The sequence below is a fragment of the Pseudomicrostroma glucosiphilum genome (genome assembly GCF_003144135.1).
Source record: "Pseudomicrostroma glucosiphilum strain MCA 4718 unplaced genomic scaffold BCV69scaffold_1, whole genome shotgun sequence".
In the NCBI taxonomy this organism is placed as follows: Eukaryota; Fungi; Basidiomycota; class Exobasidiomycetes; order Microstromatales; family Microstromataceae; genus Microstroma; species Microstroma glucosiphilum.
The window spans coordinates 327,222-342,658 of NW_020289913.1; the positions used below are offsets into that span (position 1 = coordinate 327,222).

Consider the following 15,437-nt stretch of genomic DNA (forward strand, 5'->3'; position numbering starts at 1 on the left):
GGCAAGTGGAAGGAAGAAAGGATCAGCCGTGCGGGGACTCCCTCCACTACAGCTTGAAGTCAGGACTTCGACAAAGTCATTCCTGCCCTTGCATGCTCCGTCTCTGACTGAAGTCGTGTGCGACAAACTGTCTGACATATCGACGGTGTGGCCTCTTCACCAGAGGACCTGTTAGAAGAAGGTAGAAGCATGCCTTGGGTGTGAATGGTATGGCTGCTGCATGGCGAGCCCCGCTTCTCCACACATCGGAGTCTGATCTCTCTCCGGCGATTGCGAAGAAGCTTGGCTGCTGTGGACCGACCTCTCGTTCCTCAGCTCCTCTTTCTCGGTATAGATCGCCTCCTCTTCCTTTGCCTCTGTAATATCGTCTTATGCTTTTCTCATCCTTCTCAAGGCTGTCATCTGAGAGACATCGGCTGATTCCGCCAGATGCTAGGCGCCCTTCCTGATCGGCAAGCTTGTCAAATATTGAATACGTTACAAGTCAGACCTTCTTGGCATATTCCCGTTCCTACATCTGAATGTTCCTGTGATTCCGGGCCATGCGCTCGGCACCTCGCTCTACTGGCCAGCAAGAAAGTCCGGCTCAGAGCTCGCTTCCACCGTCTCGAACAAGTGACCGTCAGGCCGGTAGCGAAGAGGTAGCATGCGGCGCAACGATGGAATGGAGTCCTCCTGTCTCTCCCTCACACTTTCCTCCATCTACCGAGGCTCCCAGATCGAGCACTCTCAATGCCTTTCTTCCTCGATCGTCTCCAGAAACCCACATCAAAGTCGCATCTGAAGCAGACCATGCCTCTGTTGGCTCTGCGCTCTTGTCTACTGGCGTGGTAGGCCTTCCTTCCTCCCATCTACTGCCCGATGCGCTAGTCAGTGAAGTCTCTCCAGACTCTGCATTGCTGCAGAGGCATGCAAGTCTCATCCTCGATGGAGCTCGTAACGTCTCCTCCGCTGCTGCGCAAATAGATCCCAGCAATCCCAATGACTCGGCTCGCATTCGCCTGGCCCACATCGCTGCCAGGGCTGCCCAAGGGGAAGCAGATCGGCAGTCGAAGGCGACCACGACGGCATCCTCAGCTGTTCTTGTGTCCGAGAAGGAGCGAAACCTTTCAGTGACGCCGCACTGGGATCCGTTCGATGCTCATGCCGGGGTTCCGTCTTTGCCCTGTGAGTAGAGCAGGCGAGCAAGGTACAGACACAGACGACTTAGTCTACTGACTGCTGCTACTGTCCATTGCGTATCAAGTGCTTCCCACCACTCCGTTGATCCAGCTGCCGTTTGCCTTGGGTCCGTATCTGCCAAGGCTGAATCTGCCGCATTCAAGTCCTGATATGACCCACGGCAGCTATCGTGAGGGCAACCAGGATGACGTTCTGACGCCCCGCACGGAGATCGTACAGTCCCCTGGCGGCAGTATTCGGGCGGGCTTCTTCACGAAGACGAAAAAGACGGAGAGCGAAGAGGATGTAGTTACCGTCTTTGAGCCGAGGTGAGTTTACATCCGCTTCTGAGTCAGTCGAGCTCAGCTGTGTTTGCTGCGTAGCAACTGGCATTCTCATTAGCCGCCACCATTGACGATGACGACGACGACGACCGTTGCTCAAGGCAACGCACAGTGGCGGCGCCACCGTTCGATCTCGCAAATGCCGAGGGAGATCTCCAAGGACATTGTCCCTATACGCCCAGCATGACCTTCGATGAGCCACGCACCTCGGACGTCCGGCTGACCACACAACATCGTCCCCCTGCCCCACTTGCTCATCATACTTCCCTCGCTCCCTTTCTCTCTACGTCTCTGCTACACTTTTCCCGCTACACACCGACCCCCATACCACTCAACATCTCTCACACCACTCGAACACCATGCCTTCCGCTGCCTTTCCGTCGTCAACAACGACCGTATGCCTGTCAACATCCCTCCCCACCACATCTGCCTCCATCGGCTTCACTGGGCCTTACACTACCCGACTGGCTTCACGCAATCCACGCCCCCGTACGCTCTCCCATCGTCTCGGCCAACTCAACCTCTTCGGCACTTCTATCGTACCCAGCTACACATTCAAAGGTGATCAATATGCTGCCCTTGCCACTCAAGCAGCGTATGCAACTTCCCTCCTCACAACAAGTACCGGCGGAGACAAAAGTCAGCACAGTCCCTCAATTGCCAACGAGTCTTTTAGACCCTTCGTGCCGCCTCCACTGAGCCCCAATGATACTGCCGCACCGGTGCGACCTCTGTCTCCCGGAGAGCATGTGCTGATCGCCGAGACGCTCCTCGCCTGGGCAGGGCTTCATGGGCCACAGCGTCAGGCAGAAGCGCTCGCAGTGCTTCAGCAGCACAAGGCTGGCATACAGCACATCGGCTCAGCCGCTGCCGGCATCTTCCCGCCAGACTTTGCAGCCGTTTATACTCGGATCTTGGCTGAGCTACATCAGGATCTCTACCAACAGTATCATCGACGATCTGCCGAAAAGATCTCGTCTGTCGATGCCTTAGAAAATACGCGCGCTAGAGGGACCGCTCGACTTCGATTCGATGTCTCTGGGCGTTCGGCGCCTCTATCGTATGCTGAAATAGCCGACAGAGCTCGCAAGCTGGGAATACCTCATGCGTCGCTCGCGTTAGTGATTCAGAATGCCGCGGGCCTAGGACAGGCCTATCTTGGCAACGCTCCTCAGGATGGGACGCAGCTGGCAGGCTTGCCTGTCGAGCACGTGAGTGCTGGAGAGAATTCAACGATGGCAGTCCATGATCTTTTGCGCTTCGCACACCACCTCTATCAGGCTGGGACTCGGACCACTCAAGCTTCGGATGGTACGGTCAAGAACGAGCTACACCCTGCCCTCTTGCCGCTTCTCCACACAGTCGCGGTTCTGCATCCAACCCATCTGCCTACACTGCTCCTGCTCTCGTGCGCTTACTATTCCATTCGAGACTTGAGGGCATCGCTCTTCTGGAATATGCGCTGTCTAGAAATCGATCCTGAATATGTCGAGGCCATGAGTAACATTGGGACTACACTGCGATCTATGGGAAGGACAGAAGAGGCAAAGACCTGGTGGGAGAGAGCTCTTACTCTCCGACCGACCTATTGGGATGCCTTCGAGAACCTCCTTGGCCTTACTTGCGCTCAAGGTCAACAGCAGAGGCAGCAGATACCAGTCGGCCACAATGGTGTGGCCGATGAGACATTGCGATGGAGACAGGCCCTGAAGTTGTGTGAGCATGTCGAATCAAACGTCTTGAGCCCGACTTCCGGCCGACATACGTTTCTTCCACCAGACATGAGAGCATCTAATCTTCCGCGACTTCAACAGCTGCTCTACTCCGAGGGCATTCTCAAGACGGCAGCTCTTGGCAAGACCGCTTCTAGTTGCATCGACTACATGCGCGCCATCGAACTGGTCATCTCGCCATCCGCATCACGCTGCTATGCCTTCCGAGATCTCGTTGCGGCTGTAACAGTTGCTGCTGTAGTCATCCAAGGCACTCATCAGCATGTCCACACGACTGATGAAAGAGTCATCGATGTGCTTTTGACGCTTGGTCTCGACGTTCGGTCTAACCAGGGCTTGCTTGACCTCGTTGCAACAGGACAGTGGCAACGGCTGTGCGCTGGAGGTCTACTCGAACTAGTGAAGAGAGCAGGAGAGTCTCTCGTTAATGCTTTGGTCACTTTGGGAGGTGGCGAGTATCCTACGCTGCTTCTCCTTCCCGAACAAGCTCTCCGTATTCCTTCGCACCTCTTCGCCAACTTCGATGGAGAACTACCCTCGATGGCCACCGCTCGTGCTGCTTTCCCGCAAGAGTCTGGCTATGACAAAGCACTCTTGCGCTGCAAGCAGACGAGCACAACGATCCTCTTGACACTCGCAAAGGTCATGCAAGAGGCTATGACCTCTCCTGCGGCTCATCGAGCTGACCATTCCATCCACGGCCTCAAGCCCTGTACTGCGCTCTTGTTGGTCCTGCACTATCTCAGCATTGCACTGCATAGTATGGCCACGACATACAGCAACCTCGCCATTCTCTGCGCGGGGCTGAATACACTGTGTAGATCAGTCGAAAGCGGGACCATTGCTGAGCTTTCCGCAACCGAAGTAGCCATGAGATGGTACGATGCTGGCATTGAGCTCGATCCGAAGACGCCACATCTGGCTTGCAATAAAGCTTCGCTACTGAAGGACATGGGAAATCTCAACGAAGCCATCGTGTACTACCAGATTGCCATCAAGCTTCAACCCAGATTCGCCATTGCCTTGGCGAATCTTGCCAATGTGTATAGAGATCAGTCCAGAACGGAAGAAGCCATTGAGGTCTACAAGCAGGCCCTGGATGTTGAGCCGGACATGCCTGAAGCGATCTGTGGACTGCTCAATGCTACCATAGCTGTTGCCGATTGGTCGCTAGCTTACCCAGAGGAAGGAGAGCCAGGCAACGGTCTGCTAATCAGAGTGGCTCAGAACCTCGTCGAACGTCAGCTGGACGCAGGTGCTAGCTATGGGACAGGAGCCTTCTCTGCTTCATTCACACTGCAAGGCTTGGTCGAGCGCATCTGTTGGTACACCAGTGACACTCGAGAGCACTCTGTTGAATCCTGGTATCGACAGTTGCTCCCGTTCTTCGACGGCTCCATCAATGCTCAGCGAGACAGCTTGAAGCTCAATGAAGGAGGCTTTTTGCTTAGATTGATCGACTATCTTCACCGCGCACTCCAACACCGCTGGTACTGCGAGCGTTTCGGCAGTGTGTCGTATACAGACGAGCAGGCAGCTGTCATCCAGCTTTCTCAGGCCGACACTCTTCGCTACCCTCGCATTCGCCTCCTGGCAAGCGTGCTCGGGCTTCCCGCTGCCCCGCTGGTGCTTCCCTTTCATACCTTCTTCACAGCAATCGAAGGTGTGATGAGCGTACGGGCCCTCCGGCTGATCGCTCATCGAAATTCCCTCCGAATCAGTCACATCGGAAATACCCAGCACTATCTGCCATCCAACATATACCCCCCACCGCCACCTCCCGCTCCCAGGATCAGAGTGGGCTACATTTCCTCTGACATCAAAGATCATCCTCTCTCACACTTGTTGCAGTCGATGTTCTCGATGCATGATCGACAGGGCTTTGAGATCTTTATCTACTCTACCAGTCCCAGCGATCACTCTTCCTACCGAACCAAAATCGAAGGTGAGGCTGAGCCAGGGCACTTCGTCGATGTCTCCGACCAAAGTAACTCTGCTATAATCGATCAAATCTTGAAGGATGGCATTCACCTGCTGGTCAATCTCAACGGCTATACGAAAGGTGCAAAGAATGAGATCTTCGCAAGTCGTATTGCTCCTGTCCAGCTGCACTTCATGGGCTTTGCCGGTGGCATGGCAAGCAGCTGGACAGACTATACGATTGTCGATGCCACTGCTTGTCCTCCGGAGGTCTCTTCGACTGTCCAGTGGAACGCAAGGCGAAGAGCCGGAAAGGGGCATCGATCTTTGACGTCTCTGCCTGGAGAGATCGACCCGGAGGAGCTCAGCCACGAGTGGGTCTACACGGAAAAGTTCATTGCGATGCCTCACTCTTACTTTGTCAACAATCACAAGCAAGACTCTCGCGAGGCTCCGCTACACCCACACCAGTCCGGTCAAGAGATGAGCGCAGAGGAGCTGTGGGAGGAAGAAGAGGAACGCCGCTGGACGGCTCGCAAGGAGCTCTTCCCTGGTCTGCCGGACCACTTTGTTTGCTTCGCCTCCTTCAATCAGCACTACAAGTGCACACCTGCCCTTCTCAAATGCTGGTTGCGCATCCTTCAGGCCGTGCCCAACTCCATCCTCTGGCTGCTGGAATTTCCCAAGGCCGCGACTCCCTACATCCTTCGAGATGCTCGCAAATGGGCCGGAGACGAGGTGGCTAGCCGGATTATCTTCACCCCCATAGCACCCAAGGCCGAGTTCATCAGGAGAGCAAGGGTAGCCGACATTGTACTGGACAGCTTCGAGGTCAATGCGCATACCACAGCTTGCGATGCTCTCTGGAGCGGCACGCCCGTCCTTACTTTGCCCAAGTGGAAGATGAAGCAGGCATCGATGGTAGCTAGCGGCATCGTCATGGCTACTGGCTATGGCAAAGAGATGATTGTCGATAGCGAGGCGGCCTATGTGCAGAGGGCCATTGAGCTTACTCGCGATCTGGACTACGACTATGTTGACGCAAGTGGTCAGGTGCTCAAGCCTGTCATGACCTCGGAGACAGTACTGGCTAGCGAGCTTATCCGTCTTGGTGATAGCGCCAGAAAGGCAGGAGCAGCAGCCACCTCTTCATCAGCGGCACCACCGATTGCGTCGTCCCTCCCCGCATCCTCTACCAGCTCTGTGACCCCCTATCCTCAAGATCAGATACAGAAGATAGCCGAGGGGCTCGAGCAGGGTGCCATCCCCTCGACCTCGGCAAAAGAAGAGGCGCTCGACGCCCGCATCATCGCCATTTCTCCACCACGTCACCAATTCCGTCTTCCTCCGGGTCCTCAAGCACCCCCCTCTACCGTCTCTCGACGTGGTCGTGGCTCTCTCATCTCCCTTCGCAAGGCCCTCTTCCTAGGTCGTGAGACCTCTCCACTCTTTGACACCCGTCGATGGGTGCAGGACTTGGAGAGGGGGTACAGAGAGGCCTGGCGCAGGTGGGTCGAGGGGACGGATAGAGAGGAGTCCCCTGCTTGGGATGCGCTGAGTGAGGAGATGAAGGCGAAGAGGAGTGGTCATATCTTTGTTGCTGATTTGATCAGGGAAGAGAAAGAGGAGAAAGAGAGGGACGGACAGCAATGGGCTTAACAGGGTGCAGCGAGTCGCTCTTCGATACGGACATGCGCGACCTACGTTGCCTCGCACCGACGCTCCACTGTACTACAATGACTCAAAAGATTCTACAAACACTCCTGATGCGCCCCCATGCTAGCTACAGATGTACGGTTCCATCGATCGTCTCTCGTCTTGGGCTCTACCGCTCTCCATATACCTACTGTACCTAGCTTGCTTCCCCCCCCCCCCCCTCTCCCCCTTCTTTGCGGCCTAATCAATTTGAAATAGTGTCCTTGATGATGCAGAGTCCGACTGTTGGTACTAGTCATGCTTGTGTTTGGAAAATCCTCATCGCTTGTAGGTCCTGCGTGACTCAGCCGAGGTAGGACATGCTCTCCGAGAAGCCCCACTTGCGATCGTACCAGCTAGCGTTCAGTAAAAGGAGACAACGGGCTCTCGCCTCGAGTCAGTAAAAGTCCGATCCGATCCGATGCTGCTTCAGTTTATTCAAGTGCCTCTCTCGACAGCTCTGACTCATTTCAAATTCAAGACTCCAAAACTCACCCAGCAGCCTCCACTCCTCGCGCACCAGCAGCAAACCTATCCGCTCTTGGCCCCAGCACGATCCATTCTGGTAAAGCAGTCCCTGTGCGTACGGGTAGAAGTCGACCTGCACGCTCGATTCCTGCTGGACAGGAGGAACCGGTGAGGACGAGGGAGCGATTTGGGGGGTTTGGATGGGGGAGGGAATAGAGGAGAGCTGGTGTGGATTGGAAAAGAGGGGGAAGGGGGAGGGGAAGTTAGAGATGTTTTTTCTGTTCGGGACTGGGACGAGGGTGAGGGGTTTTGTACTCACCCATTCCAGGCTCGGCGAAGAGCCGCTCTCCAATCTTCCATTGCTCTTGCGAGAGATGTTGGATAAAGTCAATTCCACCACTCTCCGTCTCCAGACTTCCCTCTGTGGGAGCAGAAGTGCTCGCAACCTCTTGGTTCCCCTCTGATGTAGACCTGGATGCCACAGCTTTATTCTCCTTTGGTCCACCAAGAAACACCCAAGTCCTACTTTCCACGTCCTTTTGCTCCTCCCTTTGTCTCTTTTCCTCCTCAGCCTCTTCAGCCTTGAGAGCTTTACACTGCTCCTCGTATTCCTCGGCCCTCCTCCGCTCCTTGGCAATCTGACGCTCCGTCTGATCACGCACGTCGAGGAGTCCAAACCCATAGCTGTACCCGTACCCGTAAGCAGAGCCAGAATCACCACCGTGGTATTCTGCATAGTCGTCATCGGTACGCATCGCGATCATGTGTGGGTCGTCCCAATAGTCATTGCTGCTGAAGCCCATGGGGATGCTATAGGGAAAGTCCAAAACGGTCTCATGGTTACTACGGTGAATGGGAGGTGGAAAATGACGCTGCTGCTCTGAGCCGGCGGCTGCGCGAGAGGCATTGGAGCGCTCATAGAGGAAGTTTTCGTCTGTGACGATTCGCACATCGGCAGAGATGTACAGGAGGAGATCGGCTGCCCACCTCCTGGCGATGGATTCATACGCCTTTTCTCGTGCCCTGTGATTTCCCTGTACTAGAGAAGAGGCGGGAACGATGAGTAGGAAGCGAGGAACGGTGAGGAGACTTGTGATTGAGGAGATCTGCCGAGGACGTGGTAGTGAGCTGAGTGCTTCGTCTTCTACGAGTGACCAGAGTCGCTCTTTGTAGAAGGTCATCGTCCCTGTGCGAACTCCTCGAAGCCGGGAAGCGACAGACTCCTGATCTATGAAGACTGTACAGCTCTCGAGACCCCTCAAGCTGGAACTGCTTTCGTCGACTTCAAGTCGTCGGATGTTGGTTGTCCGCAATCGTATGCTTGCATCCACGGCCTCGGTCGCCTCCACGTACTCGACCTCGAGCCTTGCAACACGTCCAGGCACGTCGACCTCTAGGATCTTCCAGCCGAACATGCCGTGCATCTCCGACGGATCAGAACACGTCAGAGTGAACTTGCTTGGTGGGACTCGAGGCGAGGCAGGATCGCTCTCCGCAGCGTCTATGGCTGCTTGTACGTCGTCCTCCCGGAGGACCTCATCCCACCAGTGGGGCCTGTGCGGCACCTCAACGATGCGAGGCCACTTCTTCTCCTTGACAGCACTCTCTGCATTCCAGTCATCGATGAGGCTCACCATCGCACGTGAATGCCACGGTGGGACGTTATCGTCCTCAACCCCATACTTGACGAGCAGAGGCATGCCTACCAAGTTCGAAGCGTGCATGTCATTGCGATAGTCGTTCAGAGCTGCGTCCAGAATTGCTCGCAGAATGGGATCCGTAGAGTGTCTCCCTTCCGTCCAGGTGAATGGGACGTACTCTTGCAGGGACATATACCCTGCAGCTACGACCCCGCCGACGAAGCGGTCGGAAAGATGTGTCAAACCGTACCAGGTGCCTTGACCACCATTGGAGTGACCAATGAGGAAATATCGATCCGAAGGTCGAGTATCGGTCAGTGGCCTGTACCACTCTTGATCGAAGAGGACGTTTCGCCAACTGTGGAAGCTTGCCTGCTGCCAGTCTAGACCCCAGGGAGTGATGCCCGTCGGTAGCACTACCCAGGAGCGCTTTTGTCGTCGTAGTGCCTTTCTCATTGAAGAGCCTTGGACGTCTACTCCAGCCCCATGCAGCACAACGATGGTCAGCCTGCTCTCTGCGCTGGCTTCAGAGGCGGAGGGCTTCAAAGGAGGGACAATGACGGCCATCTCCACTCCCGAAGGTCCAAGATAGGTCACCTTGTACGAGCAGTCGACCTCCGGATCGTCAGAGAAGCTGATGTGATTCAGTGGAACGGTCAGGTCGAGACAGCAGTATGCTGCTGAGGGGTAAGCAAAGGTTGCTGTGAAGCACAAAGTCATCTTGAGGCCCGTTGAGGAAGTCTGAATGTGCTCATCGAACCAAACTCGCAGGTCTACCTTGACAGTAGTGAAAGGTTCTATCTTGCCGAGTCCGATAAACTCTGCCCTCCTGCCGGGCGCGTGGACGCCCACACAGCTGAACTTGTACGCTCGTGACGATGGATTTCGGATGGCCACACTGACCAGAGCACACTGGTCGATGCCGCTGCCTGCGACCCGTCCATCGACAATGTCCGGGTGGAGGAAGCGATGTCCGGTAGCGATGAGCATCAGATCTTTCTCGAGCCTATTCTTCTGCAGTTCTACATCTACGGTGAATTTGACCCGCGGTACCCCATGAGGATCGCCCATGACGCGTACTTCGTAGAGAGTCTTTACGAGGAGGTAGTATCTGCCTGGCTCGACTGTGATCAAGTGTGGGACTGATGCTGCAGGGCGAGCGTCCATACTGTCTGTAGCATCGGCCTGTACAGCCTCGTAGCCGTAATAGTCGCCTCTGTACCACTCGATGCATGACGTGGGTGGTGGATTCTGTTCAGCGGAAACGAGTGCGAAATCAGGTGCTCCAGAGATGCTGAAAGCTACAAGTGATGCGTCTGTTCCAGTGACCTCTAGCGTGGTCCACGCCAGGGCCTGCCATTGCAGTGAGGCCCACCCGGCCGTTTCTCGAGGTCCTTGCCAATCCACGTCTGTATACGCTACAGCAACGGAATGCAGGATGCGCTGGGCATATCGCTGCGATCCCTGTGCGCATTCGGTGTGGATGTCATTCTCGTCGATGGCCTCCCAACGAGGGGTGAGAGTAGAGTATGCAGATCTCGTCGTCGGCTTGGAAGCAAGTAGACAGAGGTCAGGTCCGAGAGGCTGTTCGCGCATGCCCCCTGGGTAAGGTGCATGCGATTGGCGATGCCATCGTGTTCCGAGGTGCACCTCAGAGGTTGCAAGAGGTCGTCGGAACATGGCGGGGTGACCAGTTCTCAGCGAGGAGAGCGACTGGCAGACGATGCCATAGTCCAGGACGGACGATGGCGGTAATGGAGTTGGTGTCGCTGACTGCCACTGCTCTCTCCCAGTGCGGGGTTAAGGCTTGGCTGATTGATACGCGACCTGGGTGGGCCCATGCGTTCTGGTCCCATCAGACTCCGCTCTAGGTGGGACCGGTCCGATTGCGATTCCGATTCCAAGGTTGCCGGTAGCCGGAACGGAAGGGGACTGGTGAGTGTGAGGACCTTGACGGGGGGCCAAGGAGTGGGGCTCGCGAACAGGAGGGCCACTGGCTGGCTCAAAGGTCTTGGGGCCTTGGGGGCCTGTGGGCGTGCAGTGGAGGCAGGCAGCCATCTCGCGCGCGCGGCGGAAGCAAGGAAGAGAGCAACCTTTGACTCTTTGGGGCGTGTGGGCGTGGGTGGGTGGCTGTGGCGCGGACGGGAAGGACAGGCGGACGGCTCAGCCATGCATCCACACGGGCAGGCAGGCAGGCAGGCCCGCGCTCACACCCACTGGCTGGCTGGCTGTTGCGTGAATGCAGGCGAAGCGCACCTCTATTTTTTGTTGAGCAGAGGGGCGGAGCGAAGGCAGACGACAGGAAGGAAGAGGTGCATGGATCAAATGGACCACCAGGTGACAGGCACACCCAACCAACCATCCAACCTCCAGGCACCCACATCCCGACCCCAGACATCCAAGCCTTGCCTTCCTTTCCATCCCACATCTTCCCCCCTCCCTCCTTCTTCCCTCGAAGACAAATACCCCGACCACACCTACTCACACGACCTTGTCACACCGGACTACACTAGTAGGACAGTAGTGATCACACACTTGTTCCCCCTCTTCCCTTTGCTCCTCCCTACTCGCACAACTCTGCCAACCTCATCATGTCGTCCAAGGGTGAGGACTCCTGACGCAGCTGCTCCACACATCCTAGCACACTCACTGACTACCTTCTGTCTACCTCTCCAACCCCTTCCCAGCTATCCGCGAGTTTGATGCCAAGCTCCTGGTAAACTACTGGCTGCCTCGCTCCCCCGCCGCTCACCCCTCCATCGAGGCTTCCACCTCCTTCATTGCACCTGCACCAAAGGTCGCACAGGTCGCATGGGATGCCCAGTCCAACACCATCACATCCGATGCCACACTCCCCTCATGGGTAAAGAACACCAAGCTCGTCGCAAAGCCTGACCAGCTCATCAAGCGACGAGGAAAGGCAGGACTTCTCAAGCTCAATGCCGACTGGGAGGACGCAAGGCAATGGATCTCAGACCGGGCTGGTAAGCCCCAGAAGGTGAGCACAGCAGCCAGAGCAGAGTGCCCGGCAGCGCCAAGCCCTCTGCTTTACTGACACAATGGCCTGGCCTCTCTCTCTCCGTCTTATCCCCACTCTGCAGGTCGAGGCAGTGACAGGTACCCTCAACAACTTCATCGTGGAGCCCTTTGTCCCCCACCCAGCTGACACTGAGTTCTACGTGTGCATCAATTCCGCAAGAGAAGGAGACTACATCTTGTTCACACACGAAGGAGGTGTCGACGTTGGAGATGTCGACGCCAAGGCCCTAAAGCTGCTCATCCCTGCCGACCCCGCCGAAGAGTTCCCCTCGCGAGAGCAGTGGAAGACAACGCTCCTCACCGGTGTGCCCGAGGCCAAGAAGGACACCCTGACCGACTTCCTTGTCCGTCTGTACTCCGTCTACGTGGACCTACACTTCGCCTACCTCGAGATCAACCCCCTGGTCGTCATGGACGATGGTCTCATCACATACCTCGACATGGCCGCCAAGCTTGACCAGACTGCAGACTACCTCTGCGGTCCCAAGTGGGCCATTGCCCGTGACCCTAGCGTTTTCAGCGATGCTGCCACCCGTGCACCCGCCGCCAAGGGTGAGGAGCGAGGCCCACCCATGGTCTGGCCAGCCCCCTTCGGTCGTGACCTGACCAAGGAGGAGGCCTACATTGCCAAGCTCGATGCTGGTACAGGTGCTTCCCTCAAGCTCACTGTTCTGAACGCGACTGGTCGAATTTGGACAATGGTCGCCGGTGGAGGTGCTTCCGTTGTATACTCCGACGCCATTGCCGCTCACGGCTTCGCTCACGAGCTCGCCAACTACGGAGAGTACTCTGGTGCACCTACACAGGGACAGACGTACGAGTACGCCAAGACGCTTCTTGATCTGATGACCCGAGGCGAAGTCAACCCCGAAGGAAAGCTCCTCATCATCGGTGGTGGTATTGCCAACTTCACCAACGTCGCAGCCACCTTCAAGGGTATCATCCAGGCTCTCAAGGAGTACAAGGTTGCCCTTGCCAAGTACGGTGTGCGCATCTTTGTGCGACGAGGAGGACCCAACTACCAGGAAGGTCTACGAGCCATGCGACTGCTCGGAGAGGACCTCGGTGTCGAGATCCAGGTCTTCGGCCCCGAAACTCACATCACCGACATTGTACCTCTTGCTCTTGGCCTCAAGACAAACGAAGAGATCAGCTTGGCCTCTGTCCAGAAGGACCTGCCCATCGCTTCTGGCGCTGCCACTCCCGCCGGAGGCAAGTCTGGTCTCAACGGCCATGGCAACAACGGCGATGCCAAGGGCACCGGAGCCATTGACCCTCTGACCGGTCTTCGTGCTCAGCCTCAGGATCAGATTGTGCACTTCGACTCTGCCCAGGGTCACTCTCCACGACCGGACCACCTCCCCTTCGATGAGAACACCCGCTCCCTGGTGTTCGGTCTCCAGCCTCGTGCCATTCAGGGAATGCTCGACTTCGACTTCTCCTGCGGCCGAGCTACTCCTTCCGTCGCCGCCATGATCTACCCTTTCGGAGGCCACCACATCCAGAAGTTCTACTGGGGCACCAAGGAGACTCTCCTTCCCGTCTACACCAGCGTAAAGGAGGCCGTGCAGAAGCACCCTGATGCCGATGTTGTGGTCAACTTTGCCTCTAGCCGATCCGTCTACTCGTCTTCGTTGGAGATCCTGCAGCTGCCTCAGATCCGAGCTCTCGCTCTGATCGCTGAGGGAGTGCCTGAGCGATTCGCCCGAGAGATTCTGCACCGTGCCAAGCGAGCTGGCGTGCTCATCATCGGTCCCGCTACCGTCGGTGGAATCAAGCCTGGATGTTTCAGGATCGGAAACTCCGGTGGTATGATGGACAACATTCTGGCTTCGAAGCTGTACCGAGCTGGATCTGTCGGCTACGTCTCGAAGTCCGGCGGTATGTCCAATGAGCTCAACAACATTCTTTCGCTCACCACCAACGGAACCTACGAGGGTATTGCCATCGGAGGTGACCGTTACCCCAGCACGACCTTCATCGACCATCTGCTTCGATACCAGAAGGACCCCAACTGCAAGATGCTGGTCTTGCTGGGTGAGGTTGGTGGTGTGGAGGAGTACCGCGTGATCGAGGCCGTGAAGCAGGGTATCATCACCAAGCCCATTGTTGCTTGGGCCATCGGAACCTGTGCCAAGATGTTCACCACCGAGGTGCAATTCGGACACGCAGGAAGCATGGCCAACTCCGACCTGGAGACTGCCTCGGCCAAGAACGCTGCCATGAAGGCTGCTGGCTTCTTTGTGCCAGACACCTTCGAGGAGCTGCCCCTTCTCTTGCGAGAGGTTTACGGTCAGCTCGTTGGCTCCGGCGCCATCGAGCCCAAGCCTGAGCGCCCTCCCCCGGCTATTCCCATCGACTACAAGTGGGCTCAAGAGCTGGGTATGGTACGAAAGCCTGCTGCCTTCATCTCCACGATCTCCGACGAGCGTGGATCTGAGCTCATGTACTCTGGTGTCAAGATCTCCGAAGTGTTCAAGAGCGAGATGGGCATTGGCGGTGTCATTTCCCTCCTTTGGTTCAAGCGACGCCTGCCAGCATACTGCACCAAGTTCATTGAGATGGCTTTGATGCTGACTGCTGACCACGGACCTGCCGTTTCTGGTGCCATGAACACCATCATCACCTCTCGTGCCGGCAAGGACCTCGTCTCCTCGCTCGTCTCGGGTCTCCTGACCATCGGTGACCGATTCGGAGGAGCCCTGGATGACGCTGCCAAGACCTTCTCTCAGGCCAAGGACCGTGGTCTCACCCCTCGAGAGTTCGTCGACGAGATGCGCCGCGCCAACAAGCTCATCCCCGGTATCGGCCACAAGATCAAGTCGGTCACCAACCCCGACTTCCGAGTGCAGGTTCTGGTAGAGCACGTCAAGCGCGAGTTCCCATCGCACTCGATGCTCGACTATGCTCTGGCCGTGCAGTCGGTCACCACTGCAAAGAAGGACTCTTTGATCCTCAACGTCGATGGATGTCTTGCAGTCTGCTTTGTCGACTTGCTGCGTGACTCCGGTGCCTTCACCCCTGAGGAGGCCGACGAGTACATCAAGATCGGTACCCTCAATGGTATCTTCGTTCTTGGTCGATCGATTGGATTCATCGGTCACCACCTTGACCAGAAGCGACTCAAGGCTCCCCTCTACCGTCACCCTGCCGACGACATCTTCCTTGGTGGTCTGGAAGAGTCTCGTGTCCTGGCCAAGGGCAAGTAAAAAAGTCGCTTGTCCCAATATCGGGCGGTCATCGGCAAAATTCATAGACAAAGCATATGCAATAGATTTACGGGTGAAGGCATTTCTTTCTCCCCTCTTTTCAATCTGAACGATACTTGGTCATCTTCTCCTCTCTTTTAGCGCACCTCTTACCCCCATTTGCGTGGTTTGCTTCTCTTCTTTGATATCGATCCTTGTACTTTTCTCCCTTCTTGGTCCTGTTCGTGA

At 56.3% G+C, this 15,437-nt stretch overlaps 4 protein-coding genes across 4 annotated transcripts; 2 read left to right on the forward strand and 2 right to left on the reverse strand.

Annotated features, from left to right (window-relative positions):
• Window positions 1-327: 327 nt before the first annotated feature.
• Window positions 328-7,002, forward strand: BCV69DRAFT_279523 (hypothetical protein). Its single transcript, XM_025491282.1, has 3 exons — window positions 328-1,167; window positions 1,247-1,490; window positions 2,053-7,002. Exons 1-3 carry the CDS (start codon window positions 543-545, stop codon window positions 6,815-6,817), a joined length of 5,634 nt encoding a protein of 1,877 aa, XP_025350753.1. The 5' UTR covers window positions 328-542; the 3' UTR covers window positions 6,818-7,002.
• Window positions 7,003-7,078: 76 nt separating this feature from the next.
• BCV69DRAFT_279525 (hypothetical protein) lies at window positions 7,079-10,995 on the reverse strand. Its single transcript, XM_025491283.1, has 2 exons — window positions 7,641-10,995; window positions 7,079-7,544 (listed from the first exon to the last, which is right to left on the reverse strand). The coding sequence occupies exons 1-2, from the start codon at window positions 10,639-10,641 to the stop codon at window positions 7,345-7,347; spliced, it is 3,201 nt and encodes a 1,066-aa protein (XP_025350754.1). The 5' UTR covers window positions 10,642-10,995; the 3' UTR covers window positions 7,079-7,344.
• Window positions 10,615-11,249, reverse strand: BCV69DRAFT_4340 (hypothetical protein). Its single transcript, XM_025495274.1, has one exon. The coding sequence runs from the start codon at window positions 11,130-11,132 to the stop codon at window positions 10,659-10,661; it is 474 nt and encodes a 157-aa protein (XP_025350755.1). The 5' UTR covers window positions 11,133-11,249; the 3' UTR covers window positions 10,615-10,658.
• A 134-nt stretch (window positions 11,250-11,383) lies between these two features.
• Window positions 11,384-15,347, forward strand: BCV69DRAFT_279526 (putative ATP citrate lyase subunit 1). Its single transcript, XM_025491284.1, has 3 exons — window positions 11,384-11,565; window positions 11,649-11,959; window positions 12,063-15,347. Exons 1-3 carry the CDS (start codon window positions 11,553-11,555, stop codon window positions 15,207-15,209), a joined length of 3,471 nt encoding a protein of 1,156 aa, XP_025350756.1. The 5' UTR covers window positions 11,384-11,552; the 3' UTR covers window positions 15,210-15,347.
• The last annotated feature ends 90 nt before the right edge of the window (window positions 15,348-15,437 follow it).